This window comes from Pyrgilauda ruficollis, unplaced genomic scaffold (assembly GCF_017590135.1).
Source record: "Pyrgilauda ruficollis isolate IOZ18807 unplaced genomic scaffold, ASM1759013v1 scaffold29, whole genome shotgun sequence".
NCBI classification, from domain to species: domain Eukaryota; kingdom Metazoa; phylum Chordata; class Aves; order Passeriformes; family Passeridae; genus Pyrgilauda; species Pyrgilauda ruficollis.
In genome coordinates, this window is record NW_024524266.1 from 252,011 (window position 1) to 277,811 (window position 25,801).

The following is a 25,801-nucleotide window of genomic DNA, read 5'->3' on the forward strand; positions in this document are numbered from 1 at the left end:
ACAGGAAGTTCGCATATACACAGGCAAGAGCTTTCATCAAACAGCTTTCAGCAGTCTGAGGAACTCTTCAATATACAGCATTTACATGAATTCTATTCCCTCCTGAAATATCACCACTTTCACAAATCACCTGAATATCACCATTTATTTTCACAAAGACAACCTATATTTCATTTTTTAAAAGAGATAAGTTTAATCAATAAACAGAAAAATTGAGAATCATCTTGTATAAATAAAACGTATTTCCACTATTACTTTTTGTTTATGAAAGGTTATTTACAGATACAGTTCACAGCTAAATATTTTAACATTTAAAATATTTAACTGAATATGCTTTGTATCTAAATAAAAATATAGTAAAGTCTGTGTCCTGAACTGGTGGGTTACTAATTGCTGGCAGGGATGCCTTAGTTCAATGCAGGTTTAAGTCATACTTTAAAAATCTCACTCTGCAAAGCAAAGCAACTTGTAACTCCCACTAACTTAGTATGTCAAAACATAGTTGAACAGGATGCTTTTATTCAATAAAACTATCAGCAGTAACTTCAATAGTTTTATTTACATGCATCTTAAATGAGATAAAAAATTAAGAAAAATGTCAGAGGAGTACAAAAATTTGCATTAAGTGTGTTTACTCTTCCATAATTCAAAAGGCAATAAAACCCAATGCGTAGAGCACAGGATTTCCCATTGTACCAGTCTGACTGTACTTCATCTGCCTTACCTTTCAAGCATTCTATCTAATAAAAGATAAAATACTAAATACTACACTGCTGCTTAGTACACTTTATTTGAATGAACTATGGTAACTATGGTAAGAATAGAAAATCTCACATGGGAATGACACACCATTTTGTGAAAAGTCTGGCTTTCATTATGTTAATGGTTGGCAAGTGTTCAGGTCCACAAGAGTAATCATTCAGCTCCTTGAGATCACAATGCTACCAAGGTTCTTAAAATGGCTGAGGATTTGAGACACTATTCAAAAAGAAATTCTCAGTAAAGGAGATATTATTTTGGATTTATTATTTTGTATTAGCTGAAGGTGGAAGCTTATGAAGATTAAAATCTAAGTATATTGCAAACTTGGGAATTCTTGAGTTGTTAGCCACACATCACCTGCAAGCATTCAAATGTCTACACCACTGCAGTAAAAACTTTGGTTAAAGGAAGCCAGCTGGGAAGTACCAACATCCCAACTGCTCACAAAAAGCTGCTGGAGCTTTTGAAGTTAAAACTTACTGATTGAGCTAAGGGACAACTAGAAGATTTCTGAACAGCACAAATGTATTACACTACCAAGACTTTAAGTATGATGTATTTACATGTGAATAACGAAGACTGTTGACAAAATCCCACAGGAACAGTAGAAGCTTTTGAAGGGAATGATACTTAGGGTAGAGAGAGTTTGATGAATCTAAGTGCTTAACAAATTAAATTATTTCTACTACTTTGAGGTATTGCTTTTGAGTACAAAGGATGCAGTCCTTCTTTAGGAAGATTTTATTTACTCCAGGATTGCCTCAAATCAAAATTGGTTTTTTCTTTGTTGAAAAGCTCATTATTACTCAAAGACTGTACTATACTATGTACTACAGTAAACATGGGAGAAATTATTCTATTTCTATTCATTTTAGAGACAAATTAGCAACTAGTTTATCCAGAAGTAATCTGAGACATCTTCATTTTACCTTTACTGGTTATGGAAAGGAAAAATATACAGGAAGCCTAGGAAAAATCTTGAAAAAAACAAACAAAGAATAACTTCAGCTGATTTATCTAAATGAATGAAAGAAAATATTGGTACCTTTGATGAGACTATTCTATTATCTGGAAATCTCTGTGGAATGTATGCTTCAGCGCCTGGAGGTGGCTCACGATGCCCAACATAAATAGTCCGACTGTCCACCCAATTCTCTTCTCCAGCACACTATGGGAGAAAAAAGAGTTACTGTGTCAATTCACTCAGTATTTCTGCAGTAACATGAGTCACACACTGAATTAACTAATCACATGCCTGACCAACAACACACACACAGCCCGCAGCACATGGCCCCTCACACTTTTCTGTATCAGCTCAAGATCACCAAAACACCTAAAGCCAAGTCAAATGTCAAAACTCTGCCTTAACTGCACTTCATTTTCCCACAGCACAATGAAAGAGCATCCACAAAAATCACTGTTCTTTTTTTGTTTATAACTGAAAAAAGGGTGAATGATTTAAGAACCTCAGTCAAATTAGGTATTTAATAAGTATTTATATGTTTGTTAGTCTTTTCGCCACTAATAAAAATCTGTGCTAATTAAAGTATTTTAATATATGACAAATTCTTCACATTTTTGAGACTAGCCAGCCATAACTAAGAATTTCATTTGCAGCAAAGTGAAACTCTCTTCTCCTGAAATACTAGCAGTAATCATTTCTCCACACATGAACAAGCTTAGAGACTCCTAGATTGCCAGGAAAAGACCTCAGTTTGTCAACTCAGAGCACTTTCTCTTCTATGAAAGCTGTAGGAAAAAAGGTGTGCCAAATTTTCACATTAACATCAAACTCCACCACACCTATAGCTTGCCCAAAATTACTATTTCTGCATTCTATTAACTGTAAAAAAGTACAAACCACTGTAAAGAAAGCACTTACACAAAACCAAAATAACCGATTTTTTAAGTTTAGAAGTTAATTTTTTGGGGGGGACATAAATTATAAAATGACCATCCCTTAGTCAACAGCCTAATTCACACCTACCTTATAAAAACCATTTTTGAAGCACAGAACACTTTCCTAACACTTGGAGAAGCCCAGGCATCAACAACTTTATCATATGGTCAGATCTGGAGTAATTTAAATACATCATAAGTTAAACTCAAAACCTCTGCTTTAGGTTGCACTGATGCATTTACACATTCTTTCATTAAGCATATTAGAGAGAAGCTTCTTTTCTGCATCCTCAACAGCTACATGGTATTTAGTACATCAAATACGTCCTGAAAGTGCTCCTGGGCACCGGTGCTGGTCTGCCTCTGGAGATGAACTGTCAGACTGACACCGAGCAAAGTAACCCCAAACAAACAGTGTGACTTTGGTACTTTACACAGCCAAGGCATCATTCCCCTTGGAGCTGGATGTTCCTGTGCAGTTCTTGACAGAGTTTAGTCATACAGACATGGTTTCTTCTTTTCTAGCTAGTCTTAAATAGTTAGGTCCATTTACTTTACTAGTACACACTTCGCTATTAAGTCTAAAAATAAATTTAGTTCTCAAACTTAAAAAAACTTTCACCCTAACATTTTCTTCATCAGTTCACACCTGTGATTTTTCCACTGCCCTTAAGTGCAACACAGCTGAAGATCACTTTCTACATAATTTATTGGGAATAGACACATAAAATCTTGCAATACTCTGCAGATTTGGAGCAGTTAAGCTAATAAAACAATTATCTCTGTGATGTGCATGACTTTCTCGAGGTTGGAGAGAACATCAAAAATATAAAAAGAAAACCTATTGGACACAGACTATTAACCACAAAATAGCTGAGTAGAAGTCATCAAGCAAAATGTAAAGTGAAGTAGAAGGACTAAAGAAAAGCAACTTCTGCCATCCCAGAAGTAGATACTAGAAGCAGATACAAAGGACCCAAAGTCATTATTTGATTCTTACACACGACAGAAAAATGAAGGCATTATGTTCAGAAGATATCAAAGGACAAAATTTCAATGCTAGGCATAAAACTAAAGCAAAAAGTAAGCCCCATGTCTTTCTTATGTGTTATTCAACTTCCAGTAACTTGAAAGAGTCACTTATGCATTACATGAAGCTGTTTACAAAGGAAGTAAAAATGACAGCCCCTCATAAGACATACCAATAGCCCAGTCAGGGCCTTATGCTAAGCCCTGCAACTGCCCCTGGCTCAGTGGGAGTGCACACACATTTCTCCCATGCCACAGCTAGCACAGACTCGAAACTAGGACGTGGGTCATTATAAAAATTGCATTGACTTTCCAGTCAGACAACTTCTCCCTTACCACCAAGTGGACTTGTCAAAAACTCAAGTGTCATTCACCCACTCCTGAAGACCAGATAACATTCTTTGAGCAAGCAAAAACATTTTGGAAGGAAGTAAAGCATGACAATGTTTCTATATTCCACCTTACTTCTATGGCAATAACAAAACATGGTATCTTTACCATTTTATCAGTACACAGTACTTTTTTTTATCTTGTCAGTGCACTAAGTGTACAATGCACACAAATTATCTACTGGCACTTGCGTCACTTAATGCTCCTAGAAATACAAGGGAATGGGAGATATTCCTGCAAAATGCATCCAATTTTTTAGTTTTTAATTAGGAAGGACATTCCAAACATAAACGCAGCACAAAGATTACTCCTGGTAAGCGAAGTGCCTAAGTTCAAAGATGATTACCTAAACAGCTAATGGGAATGCCACATAAACTTTGAAAACCAAGAAGATACCTCTCAGCTTCTACTTTCCTCTACAGAGGTCCAGCTTGACAATTTATCTCACAATTATCATGAACCAGCCCAAACAGCATGACAACGCTCTTAGCTCAAAAAAGCACTTTTTAAAGTTTCACTGCATACATTGAGACTTCATCATGACTCAGTCAAAACAGGCCTCCAAAATTTCCTATGAATCTGGGAAGATAGAGCGCTAAACAGCACCCTCCTGCCATTACTGCCAGTATTTACAGGTCTGATAGCCCTGGAGCACTGTGTCAACACTAAGTAAGCCAACCACTCTAGAATGTGTCCCTAAAGCAAGGCATTATTTTAAGCATCAATATAAAATAAAGACCATCTCTTCCATTAGCTTAATTTCATCTGGCTTTAACACAGATTGATAAATTCACCACAAATGTATAAAACCATATCTAACTTAAACTATCTGCTAGCACAGAACATTTTTTTCTTTTTCACTATGTTAATAGGTTATAGAAAATAAATGCACTTTACCAAACTAATTCAACAACTTCAAACCTCCCAAACTACTCACAGTACAAGTGTAAAAAACTAAGCATGGGAGAGTAAGGCTCTCTTTGCCAGTGAGGTAGAGCTGCAATGCACAAACTCACATGCACTGCTCCATATGGCAACAAGGCAACTCACTTGTGTGAAGCAGAAGAAGATACTTTTAGAAAAACAGCACTCTAGGTCAGGACATGGTCCACATAGAGAAATCAAACTACAGCAACTGAATGTCCTGTAATGCCAACCTCCAAAGCCAAACACCCTGATCTAACAATTCTTTTACTGTTCTGGTATTACAGAATGTCACCAGAGTCACTGAAAAAAGCAGTCTGATGCTGCTGCCAGAACAACAAACTGCATTAACTTCTTTTTTTTTAAGTTCCATTGCTTAAGCCCATTAAGAATATGTCCAAGAAACCATAAATATACCTTAGCATTATCTGCTTCTATTTATAGTGTAAAGCTCAATGTACTGAGACCTAGTTTTATTGGCACATCAATGAAATGTTACATAGCCCTTTTACTCTTTCAAGCAGTGTCAGCAACCATGAAAGCAAAGACCAGCAAAAGACTATGGCACAGAGATAGAAATAGAAACAGTTAACAGGATTTTATCTTAATAGTTTAAGTATTTCTGCAGCTTATCTTTTTCTGATTTAAAAAAGCAAACAAACTAGCTTGAAATTCACCTTCATGTAACTCTGGTAATTTTTATCTAGATTTAATTTAAACACATGTATTGCCTGAAAAGGCAAGGGGCTTGGTATTCAATGGGTGACAGCAAAAGGGTGATAGGAAGATACTAGTGGTAGTTGCTGGAAAAGTAACTGACTTTGAAAGATTCCAAGTCTTTTCCCCTATTTTTAGTAAAGAGATTTAATGTATGATTTTGAAGTCAGTGGAAACACTGAATGACATTTCCTGACTCTCCACTTGAACTATTAACTCAGGCATAATTACCAGCAACAATCTTCAATATTTTATTTTCTCTCCAAATAATATAAATACAAACACTACTCAAATAAGTTAATATGCACCAAGTACTGCTGAAAACTCAATCAATCTGCCCTGGCCAAGCTCAAAGTACATTTCATTGAACAGTATTCTCTTCTACTTTTTTCTAAATGATTTTTGATTAAAAGGGATAGTGCACTCTAACCACAGATTTGACAGCAACAAATTCTCAGCATCGGCTATAGCCTTGTTCACCCAGGCTGTGACTCCTTTCCTCCACACAGAAGTACTTTACACCAACAGAGGCAGGCTTTCCTAACAGCCTGGTGTTTTACTGAATCACGAATATTTGATGTCAATTAAGCAATTAGCACCACTGTTAAAACTGCACACTGAACACACAGCTGCTCAACCACTTTGGAGTTTTAGGATAACAGATACTGACAAGCCATTATCACTCCGAATCTACAGGAAGAACTAATGGTGCACAGTGTGAAAAAACATTCACGCATTACAACAGCTCTGCACTAAAGGCTCACAGTTTCCAATTTTTCATTCAGTGAAGAGAAACAACTTCAATATCTCAAAGCTGTAATTCACTAAAGTGAAGAGAAAAATAAAGTTGTTTTCCTTTCTAATACTGTAAGGAAACCATCTTTATTATGCAGTATTTACCAAACCATGAGATCACATGATCTCATATTTGTCTGTCAAATGTTCTCAGTACCTGCTCGTTTACACTGGACACCATTCTGCAGGAATAGGTGCAGCCATCTCCCTTCTCAAACAATGGTACACAGTACAGATTTTTGTCATCTTTCCAAACCCAGTCCTTTTAAAGGTAGATTTGATCTACAGATAACAAAAATCCATCTAAAGAAATAATGATTTTTAAATCATCTACATTCCCTAAAGTTGCTAACCAATAAAATAGATTAAGCTTTTAAATAGTCCACTTCTATAAAAATAAAAAAAAACCCAAAACTTACATGTATGTATTTGTGGAGATAAAGCGTGAAATTTTCATCAGTGTTAAAGGATCTTAGTTAGATTTCAAATGATAGGCCAGCCCACAAATATCTACAGAGAGAGAACTTATGCTTTACATTTTGTGCACAGCATTATACCAGCCCTCCATATGAATTTGCCAAGCTCAGAATGAAGAGTATAACGTTGAAAACTGTTCAGGTTGTTATGTTTCATATTAATATAGAATAGCACAGATAAAAGAGTTCATATAATTATCAGCAAAATACCCTATCAGGTTTTATATTCTAAAAAAGGACTACCTCAAGATGAGACATTGTAAACAGAAAGGAAATTACTTCATTCACCTACAAGTCACAGACATATGCCATCAAATAACTAATGGAATACCGAAATGCAGCTCTTCAGATGCAAGCACAAAAAAAAAAAAAAATAAAACCCACCCAAAAAACCCCCAAAAAACCACCCAACCAAACAAAAAAAAAACCAGAACAACTCTCTCCCAGAAACTTCTACGACTAATTAACACATTTCCTATGGGTCACCCATAATGGGATCTGTTGCCACAGAATGTTATTTCATTTCAGCAAATGAATTTTAAATTCTTGGATGAGGATTTTTGCCAGAAATAACATTTGAAATCAAAACTCTCTCTAATCAATTGCCTACAAGTCACAGAATAATGGACATAAGTGTATGCAGAGGGAAAAGAAAGAAGATATTAACATCCTTTAACTGCAAATAGATTATTTTATTTATGCTCTCAGAGAAAAGATGTGATTAGAAGCAATAGCAGGTACATCTTAACTACAAAAAATGGTGCCATGCCCACAAGTTGACTAATCAAGCCATAGTCTCTACTACTTGGTGCATCCTGGTTTTCTGATCTTTCTTTCCACCTCCTGTAAGGGTCTTATGCATGCAGTCAGAAGGGGGAATGGATTTATTGCAATAGGCTGAATTAAGTTTTTGTGACATTTTTGAAGAGAAAATAGAAAAGTATGATGACAAAATGATGCAAAGTTCCGTAATTCACAGCTGTTAGAGACATTGTCACAACAACAAATGTTCCAGTTTCTGTAAAATACCTAACATTTCTATGTCCTTAATATAAATTTTATTTTAGCTTTCCAGTTAATGCCTCCTTGAGCATCATACTTAAGAGTAAAACATTTCTGAAGCTATTCTAATAAAACTATATTCCAGTTGTGTCACATGAGCTGGCACTGGGACACTGCAATACAGCACACTGAAGACAGTCTAATTCTCCTTTCTGATTTCCAGTTTGGAACATATTTTTTATCTGAATTCCCCATACTCTGTACTTTGAATGGTTGAATAATTTGACCTCCTGGATGACAAAGCCAGTGATCTGTGTTCCACCTAAAAAGGGTTACAATAATTGTTTCACATACATAAAAATTCACCTCAAGTTATTCAAAGAAGACCGAGATCTTTTCTAAGCAGTCAATTTACATTCTAAATACTGCTGACATACTGGCCAGTTAGGTATAGCTATTTCTGATGTTTGTGCTTTCTCTTTGGGTGAATCGTTAGTTTCCCTGTTTATTTCCATGAAAAGTAACAATAAAAGTGATAGAGATAAAAGCTTCCTATTCCATCCTAATTTACAATCTTCATCTAGTTTCATGGAACCACTGCACTGATGGTAAGAAAGTGGATCTGTGACGTACGTGAGTTACTGGGCATCAGGAAAAATGCTTTTGCTACACTTTTCCTTCCTGTCAGAGTACTAGTTTTGGCACATTTTGCCCCTTGTAGCCAGTGGGACAGGGACACAGTGCGCCTTCTGCTCCTCTGCCCAGGTGCAGTCAAGGACCGCCCCTACATGGAAATCCTTCAAGGGTCTCACTTGCAATTAGAAAGGCAAATGAGAAAAAAAAACTACACTGCAAAGTGCAGTGGTAAGAGAAGCTAGAAGGGAAAGTGTCACATAAGACACAGGACATTCAACAGCCTTAGTACTTAAATTAATTAAAAAGCAAGTTTATTTCTAAGTAGCTCCAGACCAACATCTGAAATTAAGCTTTGCGGAGGAAATTTACAGCTTCCTTAGGTGCCAAGTGAAGCCGTAAAAGAAGAGCAATTTCATCTTTTTAAGGCAACTGAAGGCCACTAAGATCTACATGCAGTGCCAGTCACTCAGAGTAGCTACAAAGATATTTTCAAGAGAGTTGTATAGATACTTCAGAATGCAGATTTTCTTTTTTTACTCTTTGTTGCCAATAGATCCTCTGTTGGCAGTAATCCAACAAGAAAAAGAATCTAAAGCTATCAAATTTTCAGGACAGAACGTGGAATTTTTTTTTAAATTGTATTTACAGATTCTAAAGAGACAGGGGGATGGAGGGAAGCAAGCAGCAGATTGCTATCATTCATTTAAAAATAAGTAACAAACCTACAGATTTGCCACACTAGTTCTTTTCTTTTAAATTAACATTGTTAATTATTAAATTAAGTAGCTAAATTATTAAGAAAAATCAAGCAAGAATACCTGCTGTGCATTTTCTCCTAGGAACAACATTATGCATATGGAGACAGTATGCATCAGCAAGACTTTCCAAGATCAGATGCAATGAAATCTATTCCTAAATGGTATTCTTACAGGAGCTTCAGATTATTCAAAAGGGACTGTACCCTAAAAATATTCTTTATATTTAGAACAGTAAATTACCATCAGAACTGATCAGAGTGACACCAGCTTCCACTAGGATTTTAGCAAACAAGAGGGGAAGAGTCACGTTTCCCACCTGAATTTCAGGACAAAGATAATTAAAATATATGGACTTCTGCATTCTTCTTTATACAAGGGCTGTGAAAATGCCTCATCTACATGTCTCCTGGTCTCTAAATTGCTCATGTAAACTATGGATGAAAAAATAAAAAGCATAGTTAACTATTGCACTCTGTGATCTATTGACACACAGCTGAGCAGCAGACCTCTATTCCTACTTTTACTACAAAAATATAATGTAGTTTTGATGTCAAGGAAACACCTCCCCCCATTGTTAACACTTGTCATCACGTTTAAATCTGTAAAACACGTTCACTGCCAAGTAGCAACTACTCACTATCTTAATGGTCAGTGCCTGTTAGGAATGGAAACAATTTTGAAGTCTAAGTGTATATAGAGTTAGTGAAGCTATGAATCTAGCAAACAGAAGATGGGGCAACCTTCTTGCATTATATTATGATACCTGTCCTGAGTTGTAAGATATGTGTGTATTCTATTTGCCATCTGTTAGAGATGGAGCAGCTATCTTCTGTTAATTGGGCAGTTTTCTTTATCTCTTCCAATCCTCCCTCCAGGCGGTATCTTCTGTTAATGGGCCACTGAGTGTCACTGCATGACTGATAAAATGACATCATCCCATTGTGTGATGCCCTGGGGAGGAGCCAAGCATTCCTTCCTGGATATAATCTCAGATTTGGAACACCAGAGCAGCCTTTTCCTACTGGATTGCCAGAGGGGCAGCAGTCTTCTCCATTGGATTCCCAGAGGAAGACCAGGCCCATCTACACCACCACTGGGCCTTCAGAGGAAAACTGCACCCTTATACAGGATCCCTGCTCCAACAGAAGCGCATCTGTCACTGCAGGAGGGCTGCAGCCACCATTGAATCAGACTGCTACCAACACCCAGATCCACAGGGTGTCAGGTCATAGTCTGACTCTGTCAGCGGTTTGTTCTCTTTTTTTGAACTATTGCGTTTGTATTTTTAATTTTCCTAGTAAAGAACTGTTATTCCTATTCCCATTTCTTTGCCTGAGAGCCCTTTAATTTCAAAATTACAATAATTTGGAGGGAAGGGATGTACATTTTCCATTTCAAGGAAGGCTCCTACCTTCCTTAGAAGACACCTGTCTTTTCAAACCAAGACAGTAGCACAAAACCAACAACTTGTAAAATGCTGGTCTTGCAGGCCACCAAGTCAGTGACCAAAGAATATCTAAATGTTATTACACAAACTGTTCCATCCATAGCAACCTAAAGCTTGTTACATATTTTGGTGATTCTCCAGTACAAATATTTACTGTAAAAGAAAAAACTACCATGTGGGTGCTACTGAACTACTAAATGAATTGCTACCTGTTAAGTTTTCCACATATATAAGCAAAAACCTAAATACTCAGAAAAACTGGCAGGTGTCACTTTCTGACAATTTTTCAAATGAAGATCTTGCTCATGTAGGCTAGTCTTGAATTTACTCCCCCTAAGACCAGACTATATTAGTCTACACAACTAGCCATAAAAGTAAACAGGTGTAGTTCAAATGCCTGCATTACTGATAAATTTATCAACAGCCTGGAAGGTCTGGAATAAGTAAAAATGACAATAATAATAGCCAAATTTCCTATTATGAGTGATTATATTTTGCCCCATACTCCCTGTGCAGTGTAACACGTAAATTCTCTCTCTTACACTCAATTGGTTTTGAGCACTATTTGAAGAGTCACAAAATAACCCCAGCACACCTATACTTCATCTTGAAGAAATCATGAACTTGTAGTTCAAAAATAATTTGGCTGTTCAGAATAATGGGACTAATTATGTAGCACTAGAAGCTAACTAGCATTTTCCTTCATCTCCATGCTTTTTGTTGCACATCAGCACCAAATACGATGTCATGCAAATTCAGCTTGGTGAACACACAGACGCTTTGATAGAAGGAAGGACCCTAATTACAGATGGCTAAAAGGTTAATGAAACATTTATTTGGAGCTATTTCAAATACTTTCAATGTACTTCTGACTCTTACATGTACAATAGTATTCAAGTACAGTTCTGAAACATTCAAGAAATATAAAATTTTAAGCTGTTACTTCTTCAAGTATATTGCAAAGCAAGGCCACATGTTGAAATACTCTAGGGGAAAAAGCCATATGTTGATTCAGATAAGAGGTCACAAACTCTATTGTACAGTTTTATCTACTAACACATAGGTGTTACTGATGAAATGCCACATTCAATCCTCACGCGTAATAGTGAAGATATTTTAAATTTTCCAAAATTAGCAGGCATCAGGATCATAAATCTGACTTCAGATAAAGTCTACATTGATGAAAGACAAGAATTTTAAACTTATAAAATGACATAAAGGACATTCAGTAGCTTTGAGTGTTCACATCAGGAGTATGAGTAAACCTACTTATGATGCGTAAGAAGTTTATGACACCAATAACCACAAGATTTTAGAACACCTTTTGTTTTCACTGCACTTAAGGAATGCGAATTCCATTAAGATTAAACATTACAACTCTTTTTTTGCAGTGAGCTTTTTAATATTTACTTTTATTCTCAAAGAACAGATTTAAAGACTTGCAACTGAACAATCTGAAGTACAATAAATATTTCACAACTCTACTTTTACAAACATCAAAAGACTTCAAGAACTTCTACAGTAATCAGCCAAATATTTACAAAAAAACCTTTATTAGTATTTGCTATTAGCTGTGTTTTAGAAGTTAGATATTCATACAAAAGAATTATTTTACATTAGAGCTATTTCCTTTGTCATATATAGTCACACAGAATAAGATATATATATAACATTCAAAAAAATTCATTACAATACTGACTGCTTAGTTAGAAGCTAGTTGCCAATTCCTAGCAAAAAAAAAAAAAAAAATCTAGAAAGTCCAGAATATCTGTTACACAAGTAATTAAATCACAAACTCAACAAATCAAAATAGTGCATATTTAGCATTTAAAACAGTGAAAATAAGGGTTTATAACTAAAACCTTTGGGAACTTGAAGTCAGAGAAACTCCATTATCTAACTAATTCCCCAACAAGCAGGACACCAGAACTCCAGGACAGATTTTCAGTTTTTATCATCTTAAACAGTTCAGCGGAAATAGGGTGAATTTTAAACCAGGATGTCATTAATAACTCTGAGGAAATTTGTGATACAGCGAAGGTGAGGAACATTTAAACAAAACACTTTCTCAACATATAGTCAGTCATCTGTATGGTACTACAAGTTAATCTACAATGAACAGCCACCCTGAGTAAACATTTCATACTTTAAAATACTACTAATAAAAGCATTAATAATAACCAGAGAGCTCAAAGTAATGCCAACACAGTACACCCAACATATCTAAGTCAAGCTCCAGTATACTAAACACAGTATGAAAGACCATCTCTTGGTCAGAAGCAAGATGGTTCAAATTGTTTTATTTTAGCAGAACTGTAGCTACTTCCCACTTTAAAATGTTACTAAAAGACTTGTATTAGTATAATTATACAATATGGGGGATGTTATTTTAAGCTTTCTGTGATCCATACACCTCCCTTTATTTATATGTGGAAGACAAAATGTCCACACTGCACTTCAATATATCAAAACTGTTCTGTGTCCTTCATGCAGAAAAGGGAAGGTATTTTTAAAGAAAGATTTTTCTATCAAGTCTAGAACTGTACTGTAGGTTGAGATTAATATATTCTGACTTGCAATGATTGTGATAATAAAGGCAAAGGAGGTTATGCAGGTTTGTCTGGGATGAGATGATAAGTGTAATCTCAACCTCCACATGTCTGTCATTCAGTGATACAGAGAAGAGGCTTAACAACCTTTTGATGCTGCTGGTTTCTATGCAGCAGCAAAAGCATACATAAAAACATAAGAGAAGTCACTGACTTTTAGACTTTGATTTACTGCTGTGACTTCTTGGATGTGGGGAGGGATGAAGGCAAGTAGTTACTATACATCATCCCCTAAAAACAACTTGTGATGGGATAGTTGCTTTCTGCCATAAAACTCTCTCAGGACCCTAGAATCTAAGAAAAATCTCCATATTTTACCCCCAAGACAAACATACTCCACAACATCAAATCACGTCTTTAATAATCTTCTGAAGAAATGTCTCACACTTCAAAGGCTGATCTGCCATTCTTTCCCTTTACAATGATAAGCAAAGGAAAAAACGCAAGAAAAAAAAACTAATCACATTTTCTCCTCAATAAGAGGAGTCTCTGTACCCCAAATTTTGGGAATAATAAGCTCCCAGTACATGCTGGCAGGAAATACCTTTATTTAGTAAATTTAAAAAAGCATACGAATATTGAAGGGCATCACAGGCTCTACAGCTCCTTCAGAAACCAAGCTGAATATACCCAGCTTCTGGATAGCCAGTATGACAGATTATCTTAGGAAAAAAAACCAAGAAATTAACAATTCACCTTTACAGTAGAAGAATAACACCTGAGAGATTACTTCAACTGAACAAGTATCAAAAAAGTACTGAACCAAAATCATCAGGATTATCTATTTTAATCTGCTGTGTATGACAGGCAGAACCTGCAAAGTGAAATAGCTAAATAATCATAAAAAGCACATTTGCTAACAATTATTTTTGTTTCAAATGAATACACATACTTAAGAAATGGAGGTACCACAACAGCAAAGAAAATATTTTTAATAGATTTTCCCTAGTGCTCTTTTTGAAAACAGTCCAATAGACAAATGTTCTTCTAAAGTTTCAGTTTTTATGCTTAATTCCCAGAAAACAACGTGCCCCCTCATGTGTCTTTTCCTGCTGGACTAGAAATTCCTGTAATCGGTGCAAGTGAAAGAAGTCCCAAATTGAAAATTCTCAGTTGCTGCAAAATTGGACTAGGAAAAGGAATGGGGATTATTGAACTAGCTTGTCGTGCTGTGTTGGCTTTTTTTACATTTGTATGGAGGAAGTAAGAATAAAATATAAAGTGAATATCCAATACTGTTATCATACTGGAACATATATTCCAAATAGGGCTTCCTTCAAAAGTGCACAGCAGATCTGTACTTTGTAATCATTTGATACTATCTACAAATAAGGAAGTGTGAATCAGATTTGACTGACTTCAAAGTTCAATGAACTATAAAATTGCCCATATGCTGAGCAGATGTTTAGATCAAATAACTTCCAGGTATCAACTGGTTGCACAAACTGAAAGACAAATGCCTAAAATTCAGTGATTTTAGGAGAGGAAATACTATGCTCTGTCCAAACCAGCTAACATGAGGTCATTGATTACCTGGCCAATTTCAATTTGTTTTTGTAAACAAAAGTCTGTTTCAGTCTGCTTTTTGTAAACAAAAGTCTAACCATTCATGATATTTATTCTATTAGGTAATTCTTTATCTTAAACCTTTGAAAATGCTGAAAGCCAAAGGCAATCCCTAAATCAAATCAGAAATCCTTGCTCTAGACTAACTTCCTTGTTCCCCTCAAAATGCAGTAAAATAACAAGATTCTAGAAATCCTACTTCACCCATGGACATAAATACACACTGTTAATGCATGAGGCAGGTTTGATTTCTGCAGAAGAGCACATGACCAGTTTTGTAAAATCCACATTTCCAAATGTGTTTTGCTGACATGGGGCACTCTTCAGGACGTGTATCCTACAGGATACAGCTGTCCCGTAGGCAACAACAACGGGGCAAGATACCAAAAGGATAGTGCCAAAAATAAAACTTCAGGTGATAGCCCAAGGAGTATTACTGCAAATGAGATAAGTAATCCTTGGCAGTGCCCTGGTTGGTAGTACAATGTCTTACAAGATTTATTTCTGCCCACTTCCTAATACTTTCCTTTTTTTTCCCCTCTTCTAAATAAAAGAGGAAACAATCCGTAAGAGAGTTTCAGGAGGGGAAAGTAATTTACTTTTGCCATCTAGAAACAATTAACCTTTCTTGGTTTTAGGAAGCATGCTATTAGACAATTCCTTAGAAATAAAATACAACTACATTTAATAAAGACAGAGGGAATACCAGGCATAGACCGCAACTTGAATCATCGCAGGAGACACAGTACAAACAGAAAAGAAAACTCAACATTTTTTCTTATAAATAAGCAGCTAAAATCAAGGAAAGCAGAAAATATTTTCACATTTATTTTATTTTTAGAATATGACTGCATCTGAGGCCTTGCCACAGCAGCCATATCAGTTATCATATCCAACAAGAACACCCCTGGAAGCAAATAGCTACTGTAGGTCTAGTGCAGAGCAAGGTTATGAGTCTACCAGTTAATCTGCTAGATTTTTTTTCTAGTACACATGGCTCCTAAGAGGTCAATTATACACTGTACATTGAATTCAAATGGAGCAAGTGTTCTGATAAGAGGAGATAATGACTTACTTTGTTTCTTAATGTAAGTTGATTATGTGCTTATGCAAGAGGCTATCCGGTGGCAGCTGGAATGTTTTACTTCAGCTGAGCCACAATCTCTCCTCAGTGGGGCACTGTGAGGTGGAAATGGCACGGGACCCACCATTAGAAGGAAAGTAACATTCACACCAGTTTGACAAGTTCTGGCACATGCAAGGAGTAAGGATATTATGCATCAAATTCATCACAAGTGAGTTAAATCTGCTATTGTTAAGAAAGTTTATAACTTTTAAGGAGATATATTATGGACAATATTCAAATAGTCAAGGACACTGGGGTTTAAATGGGGGGGGGGTTTTGTTGTTTGTTTTGTTGTTTTTTGTTTGGGGTTTCTTTTTTCAGTGAAGATATAACATTACAAAAGGAAGAAAACCGAATTTGACTGCATACTTCTAGAAATAAAACCTCCAGATGCTTTTGTGAGGACAGCAGCAGGGAGCTATTAAACAGATAATGGTTACATTTGCAATTTGGGTAAATTTTTACATTTACAGAAAGAGTAAAATGATAGTATAGAAGCTGTGCTGAAATGTATTTGCACTTAACATAAATCCTTTCAAATGAAGAGAGTTGAAGTCCTACAAACAAGTCCTATCAGAAAACTACACCTCCAAATAATCTTAATATACTATAAAAATACTTACTGGAGACAAATTCAGATTTCATTTGCACACACACTACACACATTCATAGCATCCTCTCTTGACTCATAGTACTAAGCTTTATTTCAAAGGTACAAACAGCCAAAAACACCACAATTTTTTGTATATATTAGTTGAAATCTTGAGTGAAAACAAAGCAAGTACTATAAAACCTGAGTATATATGTTAAATCATTTGTATTAGAACCTATATCATCTCTCCTGTATACTCCATTAAAAAAAGACCATAAAATGATGCCTCAGCTCTACATAAAACCAAAAGTGTGTCCTTGTAACGCTAACTTTGCACTGTTAATGGGGAGGAAAAACAAAACAATAAATTGTATGTTTTTACTTATTCCAATGAAGCTATTGTGAAAAGAAAGTTTGTGCTAACTCACAAGCATAAAAGTTACAATGATCTAGCGTCCCTGTAAGAACTGTGGTAATGTTCTTTGTAAGCTGCTTATATTTCCTTAGTAGTAATTATTTTACAAGGCACTTTGCTACACGTCTGTAAATTCAGTATCCAAATTAGCTGGTTTAGAAAACCTTGACTTTGGTACTTGGGGAATAACTATTGTTTCATTCACGACCAGCAAAAAAAAATACAATGTCTCTACAACAGTGTTGTGTCCAGCTGATGAAGCTGCTTGCTTCAGCTCTACTGAGAGCACAGAGGTTACAATCATGTTTTCTACTTTGCCTTATTGCAAAAAAAACCCCAAAAAAACAAACAAAATACCCCAAAAAAACTAAAGTATCACACTCTCAGAGAGCTCTTCTGCATTTGCTCAGGGAACTGAAACATGACAAATTTTAGAAAGTGCTTTCTCTGTGTGTGTGCAAAGAGAAGTGAGCTAGACCATGGAGATGGGAGGTACAATGTGTCACAAAGCAACTTCTGCTGGAAAACCCCCATCATCTAACAAATACCTATCCCTTCCAATTAATGCTTAAGCAAGTAATTCTCCCTCTCCTTGTTGCTATATGCAGCTGATCATTTTAAAGGTCTCCATACTTTAACAGTAGCAGAATCGCAGAATCATTGAATGTGCTGAGTTGGAAAGGACCCATCAGGATGGAGTCCAACTCCTGGCCCTGGTCAGGTGACCCCAAGAATCACATCCTGTGCCTGAGAGCATTGTCCCAACACTCCCTGAACTCTGTCAGGCTTGATGTTGTCAACACCTCCCTGGGGAGCCTGTTACAGTGCCCAACCATGTTCTGGCTAAAAAACCCTTTCCTGATATCCAACCTAAACCTCCCAGGACTCAGCTTCATACTGTTTGCTTGCGTCCTGTCACTGGTCACGAGAGTGAAAATCAGATTTAATACCCAGTAACAATTATATTCAAATTCACTCTTCGGAGTTAAGAGAACAAATACTTTGAAAGTTGGCTTTTAACTCTTAAAGTATCTAAATCTCATAAAACAGTAACACAGAACATGTCTAAAAATTACTCAGATCTAGATTTAGAGACAGCATATGAACTTTACTAGTGTGAACACTGTGAAGCAACTTGCTTTTGGTTATCCATTATATGGAATGTGCATTGCTTCAGTAGTCTATGGTTCTATGGCATGAAGTACTCATTTCTATGCTTCTCTCAATTTAATCAGTATAAGGCAATTCTTGGACACTGTCTTTGTTTCAGTGTTGGAGAGAGAGCAATAACAAGCCAGATTTCTTACCATGTAGATACCAGAACAAGGAAGAAATAGCATACTGGTTTTTTTCTTAGTGGTGTACAGTAATCTGCCTACTCCCAATGTTTCCATTTTAATTTTACATACTTTTTTGCAGTAAGTAAAATACCATTTATACATCTTTTTGTGCTTTGTTTATACATCTGCACAGATATGAAACTGGGCACCTGCAAAAGGATTTTCCTTAAATGTGATGTGAGCTGGAAACCTTATAGGTGTTGCGGCGAACTCTCCACGTGTTGAGGGACGAGGCTTGACTTCATTTCAGAAGGCTGATTTATTATGTTAAATATTATATTAAAATACTACATTAAAACTATACTAAAAGAACAGAGAGATTAGAAAGCTACAACAAGAATAGAACAAAATAACAAAATCTTGTAACTGCTCACAGCCTTAGCACAGGTGGCTGTGATTAGTTATCAATAGAAAACAATCTACATAGACCAATCACAGATGCACCTGTTGCATTCTACAACAGCAAATAGTAATTGTTTACATTTCTCTCCTGAGGCTCCTCAGCTTCTCAGGAGAGGAAAAATCCCAGCAGAGGATTTTTCATAATATCATAGCTACATATAGGTAAAACTCAACCAAATTCTACCTCTTAAATGTTTGGTTTCAACTTTGTTTCCCTTTTAATCCCTCACCTCAGTATCAACATCCTCATTGATGTCTTCACTGTGGAAGTCTAGGCATTTCTAAATATGGTAAAGCTTAATTCAACATTAGATTTAGCAAATATTCAATAGTTAGGGATACTCATGAAAAAAACATGATTTTGTCTTGATGTCTTAAGAGGTACAAGCTTGATGTACCTCAGGTAGATCCTAGAGAGGAAGGGACATGAAAGGCCACACCATGACCCTTGCAAGCCCTCCAAGAAATACGAAGTGTAGGTATTTCCTTCTTACTTATTCACAATGGGATTTGTTTAGCAAATTCAACTGAAGACTGTCTGGTAAAAGAGGTGAATAGCCAGTGTTAGACTTACTTAATAGGGGGCAAAACCTCTGTGATTTGTGAAGATACTGGACTCCATAATGCTCTTTTGTACTTACAACATAAAATGAAAGTAATTCTAGATGGCAGGAGCTGTTAAAAAAAGAAAGATTTAAAAAAGAGAAGGAGCATGGAGGAAGTCCGTACAGGCCAAAGGAGTGGAAAACAAGTAACACACTAAGGCACTGGCCAAAGGAGGCCGGGCAACAGGACGAACCCACCTGGGGATGAAGCTCCAGGCACGGGGCAGGAAATGGGACACTCGCCACCATGGCAGAGCCGGGCCGGCCCCTCAGGGCCCTCCGCAAGGCCCTGTCCCTGAGAGCCATGGTGGGAGCACCAGAAGGAAGGCAGAGCTGGGCTGGAAACACAGGGCAGGGCCCCGGTCACTGCAGGCCCACACAGGAGGGTCCCCAGAGGCGGCAGCACCTGAGAGAGGGCAGGCTCTCCCGGAACACCAGAGGCGCTCGCAGGTAAAGCTGGTATGGCTGCAGAGCCCCCGCTGCAAGGCCGAGCAGGCCAACCTCACAAGGGACCACCCACACACTCTAAGCATTCACGTTCCACTGACAGAAGAGTTTTTGAAGTGTATGCATGTGGTTGAAGGAATTTGATTCATATGATACTCAGTTTCCTTATGTTAAACATTTTTTTCAAACAACTGATTTTGAAAATCTAGCAAAACCAAACCCTGCCGTACCCACACGGCTGCCACCACGTTTAGCAGAGCTCCTAAAACCTGGCCTGACAAAGTGGAGCACCAGTGAAGTCTCCAGACCCCGGGGCCACCACAGTGGCCACTGCTTTACAGTGTCAGAATGCCATGCCTTGGCAGAGTCTGCTGAAACCCTGGCCTTGACCCCACTTAAGGAGGATCTCATCCTTGTCTGGCAGCCCCAAGCGCAGGAGAAACTTAGTCACCATTGCCTCAAACATGTGACAGATGCCAGTGTACAGGCACATTCATTTCATAAAGTCTTTCTCGGGGAGAAAAAGACATGGAAAAACTGCATCTTCAGTACAAAACTGCTGGCACACAAAATTCCCCCTGTGACAGTAGAGCCACCTTAGTGGCCTTTCTGTAGCTTATGGCCACATGGTAATGCCATCACCACCAGAAGGGTTGAGCAACACAAATCAAGCTGCTTATTCCATACCTCATAAGATTAAGATTAGTATCAGCTAAGAAAGCTTCTTCACCACATATCCATAAGATGCTGCGAAAGCAGACAAACAATTTCTAAAAAAAATATAGCACTGAAGAAAATGAACTTCAAATTTATAGACATGGGGATAGGGAAGTCATCTACCTGAGAACATCTCGTCTAGTGAAGCACAAAAAAATCCCAGTGAGACAACCTGTACAAAAAAAATATTGATTTGCACTTGGGATGCAGTCTTGTAGAATGATTGTCACAACAACCTCCTGCTGCTGAAAGAGACAGAAGTATCTTCTCCTGCTATTCTGATCTTCTGAACACAGGTATTTTCCCATATCTAACTCTTGGTATGACTTCATCTCTGGAACCATATTTGCTCTGAAATATGTATTATGTTAAAACTGAGTTTATACGGAGTTACACAAGATAGACAAAACACAACCTAGTCCCTTACTGCTACCTTCTTAACCTCCTAATCTATCAGTGTTTTCAGTTCCAAGCTTTTTTAATACTGTGGATCAGTTCACACCACTGAATCAGTTCAACTATCAGTACTGTAAAAGAGAACAGGAAACAATGCAGCCCCTTGGCAGCACCTGAAAAAGACAAATCCAACACTAGCTGTTGCACTGATTTAACCATTTTTTATTTTCTATTGTAAAACTGGGGAAAGATCAGCAACTACTATACTTGGAAAGTCCTTTCCTTTAAGAAGAATCACAGTTAATTTAACTGACAACTGTTCAATTTGGTTTCCATTTTTAAAGCAATACATTTAACCTATACTCATGGCCATTTAAAACTTCTTTACACTACTCTTCAACTTTGGTTTTTGTACTGGTACACAAATTTCCACAAGGTAAGAACTACCTCAATTAAGGCTTGAAGGGGGTCTGGATTGTGTGTTACTTTAAAGTACTATGCATCTAACTGTGGATAGCATCTTTGATCATATTGCAAATAATCCTGTATCTCTCCCATTTTATACAGAGCCAACGTATGTCCAGCTTTCCGATTTGTTCTCTTCAACATTAGCTAAGTAGTTCCGGTGTCTCTGAAATGATCACACATCAGAAGATCTAAGAACACACTTTTCTTTTGAAATGCCTCCAAAAAGGCTATTCCTCTTTTATTGCTAGCTTGTCATTATTGGTTCGTGCCATTTCCTTTAAAAATGAGTGGCTCTAATGTTATTGATTTAAGAAGTTCCACTCCAGGGAGCTCACATTAAATTCAGTCAAATGATGTAATGTATTGGATTGTCCTATCATCTTAGTTCAAAAATTCTCTAGGTTACAGAACAAGGCTAGGCTAAGAAAAGAAATCACCTTGGAAATTCCTTGGAATGAATAAATAAATGAGAAGGTCCACACTTTTCCTTCAAGTTACAGCAAGTAATAAGCCAATACACATCAAATCTACTACTTTATTTTTTTCCCCATTCTCCTGTAGGTCAATAAGAGAGCAGATCACAGCTCTAATTACAACAATTACTTCCAGTGATGCCAATAAGATCAAATCAAAGTTATGTGAGGCTGTTTTAAGAAGATTATTACTACTTTTCCAAGACCCAAAATTGAAAAATCAATTATGAGATGTCTATTTTGCAACATTTTAAAACTTGCATCCTCTTCAGACATTTGCTTTGTTCTAGCTCTCTAAAAATGTTCAGCTTTTTCTTTAAACATCCCTAGAGTGACATTCAATACCGATAATACCAGGATTACAGGTCAGCACTGTGTCTTGTGGGCCAAGTACAGTAACAAAGGTGCTTTCACACACAAGCTGTTGCTGCTTTTCCCTTTCAGAAAAATGGAACAGCATAAAAAAAAGCACTGTAAGTATTTCAATTTGCTCAAAATTACACCAATACACAAAGTAATTCCTTAAAGGTGTTTTCTACAATCATTTAAGCATAAATTCCAAGCTTTAGTAATTACTGTGAGAGTGGCAAACACATGGTACCTTGTTTTAATCCTGGGGAAAAAATCACCAATTTCATCATCACTTAGATCTGCTGAAGTGATCTTTCCTGTGTTTCTCCCACTCCCAGACAGAGCCAAGAACCAACACTGCACGTCAGTTTCTGGCATTTAAAACAAAAAAAATAACTTGTTCAGCTCAGCCTATTACAAATGCTTCCTTCAATATAAAACCAAACAATCAACTGAAGAGAAACGAAAAGTCAAACCAGGAAAAGAACCATACATGCTGAGCAAGTAAACCTCAGGATCTAAAGGTTTCCGAGCTCAGGCTCTAGAGAATTCAAGTAGATCAATTTCCAAGGTCACAAGACCTTCAACATCTAACTTTCAAGCATAAACAGCAATCCATCAGAAAAAGGCAAAGGGGGAAAGGTCATCTGGTCACAGATTTCTACAAAAACACTGCTAACCTTGTAAATTTAGAAAAGTGATGGATTTCGTTAAACTATGTTTTACGCTGCCTGGTAAATCTGGTCTGCTCAATGTGTCTATTTCTACGTAAAGCTTTGAAGGTTCTGAACACATTAGGCATAACAAACATATTTGAAGTTGACAAAATGTGGGTAATCTTCATAATCCATTGAGAATAAAGACCTGCCTCACATAGGGGAAGGGCATTGTTAGGTCATGCTTTCCTAAGTCCTTGCATTTAGCTTGTTCCTATAAGCTGGAAAAGAGCAACAACACAAAGAAGCCCAAGGCACAAAAAGCCTCAAGCAGAGAACAAATGTTTGCCTTCCACTTATGAGCATCATTTCTGACTTCTACTAGGAATCTATGTACTACTAGACAAAATTAAATCTGATACTGTTCTTCACTGAAAATTACTGTTCTTCAAGCCATTTAATTGATAAGCCAGTCAATGACACAATATTCATCCTTATTCCTCCCTGGACCAGAAGGCATCAGAATAACTTACCTATCTAGCACCATTTCCACAAATGAAATCTGCATAGGACACTTTCCACTGCACATCACCAAAGGCATAACAAGCCATTTAATTGATATTTTTTGTACCACATCTAAGTTAATAAGCTAAACAGACAAAAAGTAATTTTAGGATAAACAGTGACTTGACAACCACTTTATCAACACCAAAACCTTTCTTTTATGTCAGACACATACCAACCAGCAAAACTACTTCACTCCTGAAGTCAGGTATTTAAGGCCTTCAGAAATCTTACACATCTCAATTTACTTACATAAAATAAACAATCACAACATAAACTTCCCTCCATCATCACTTCTCTCTACATAACACGTGGTTATTCCTAACTGTAACAATCTTCATTTAAACATGGCATAAACAAGCAAAAAATAATAATAAAAAAACCTGTAAGATTCTCTCAATGTGCCTAACCCTACCCATACTGATAAAAAGCACTCTCCATCTCAGATTTTTCCTGCTATATACATGAATAAATTCCTTCCTCCCTCCCTCAACAGTTAAACTACCAACTCTGAAGCAGTAAAGAAGACATGGCCCATAACCAACAATTTTTACCCTGTAGCAACTGACTTTCATGTATGTGCAATAATGCTATAGAAAAATCAGTGTTCTTTCTGAGAAGCTTTGCTACCATCCCATGCCCTTTCATCCTTCACTCACAACACTGTAGCTTGCCTTATTAGTCCAAAAGGCACAAGACTGTCCCATTTCAAGATGCACTGCTATTTTATTGTGTATACAGTATTTCCTCGAGATTGCTCCATTTTGAAAACTAAAAAAGTTTCTACCCCTTCACTCTATGTTGACAGAAACAAAATAAAAATGCTTTGTTATGGGACTATGCTGGCTTTTTCTTTTTGGGAAAGCAAAGTACTTGGAATTACAAACTTCAATTTCTGTGTTCTGCTAATAAGAGATTAGAAGTTAACAATGCACCAAATGTTACAGAAAGTAAGATTTACTTCCTGGAATAAACAAGACATTTACTAATATCCACTAATATTAAAGCCTTAAAAAAATCTGCAGAAAGAAGAAAAGCAACCTACTGATCTGCAAATTGCAAATACTGCAGGCTTTACTCTAGGAATCACAAAGAAAAACTTGAATCAGATTATCACATCAAATATAGTGCTACACACCATCAAGTTAAAAGAAAAAAACAACAGGATTTGAGTTTTACAGCTTTATTCTTAACTGCATTCAAAACAACATGATCTAAACAACTATGGTGGGAATGAAACAATGATTCTAGAAGAAAATACTTTTTTAAATTAAAACAGTTCCTCTTCCATGAAGGAAAAGGAAGTCATAACATAAGCTGTTAAGTCACCCAGACTTAACAAGCAGCATCCTCTTATGCAATGTGCCTCTTGATCCACCTTTCATATAGTTTATGCTGCCACAACCTGGATACATGGAAGAGGAAATAAAACAAATACCGTAATCTAACAGAAAAATAGTTTCTTTTGTTAAACATATGACAAGATCTTTAAACACTTCTTGTAGTTCCATCTCTAAGTTTTTTTTCTCTCAAGGCTGCCATATATGAGAACGCTTTTTTCCCTAAAATATATCAACATTTTAATAAGATCCTTCTCTGTGGTTCCACTGTTTAGATTACCCATTTCAGCTATGAAAAGTTGCTTTGCATTGTCCTCCTCCTGGGAAAGCATTTTTTTTGCATTCATACTGACAAAAAACTTCCATCGAAAAATCAAGTCTCACACTGTGCTCTCGAAACGAAGCCGGCTCATCCTGTTCTTTGCTGACATGCAATTCTAACAAAAGAACAAAAAAATCTGATCATAAACACACCTTACCTTGAGAACCTTCCCAACTGAGTTCAGCGTGAGTCAACACGAAAGTAGCTTTTAGGCTATTCTTTATTAAAGAGTAACAGAACCATCAGCTAGGTCCAAGATCAACCCAGCAGCAGGACCACACACTGCACTGCTCCTTGATGTGTTATTTCTGTAACAGTCTCCCCAAAACAGTTAAGAATGTTACATGGGCTAGTGTGTGGGGGAATGTGTGTGTGTAGGCAGGGTGGAGTTGATATTCCACAGAGATTCCCAAATCTGTTATCTTTTCCTTTGAGCTAGAACAAAAGAAATACATATATACAATATTATGCAGTGCTGGGTTAGTGTTGGACTTTACAATCTCAGATGTCATTTTCAACATAAACCATGTTAAGATTCCATTGCCCTGCACTGTACTACAGGGAACCAAAAAAAAAT

General features: G+C 36.8%; 1 protein-coding gene across 2 annotated transcripts in view; it reads right to left on the reverse strand.

The window, feature by feature from the left end:
• Positions 1–25,801, reverse strand: part of ATP11A (ATPase phospholipid transporting 11A) — a 119,941-nt gene that overhangs the window by 59,444 nt on the left and 34,696 nt on the right. For both annotated transcript variants that reach the window (XM_041472296.1, XM_041472298.1), the window contains exon 2: positions 1,808–1,930. In XM_041472296.1, coding sequence (XP_041328230.1) covers positions 1,808–1,930 — 123 coding nt within the window. The remainder of the gene's footprint in view (positions 1–1,807; positions 1,931–25,801) is intronic.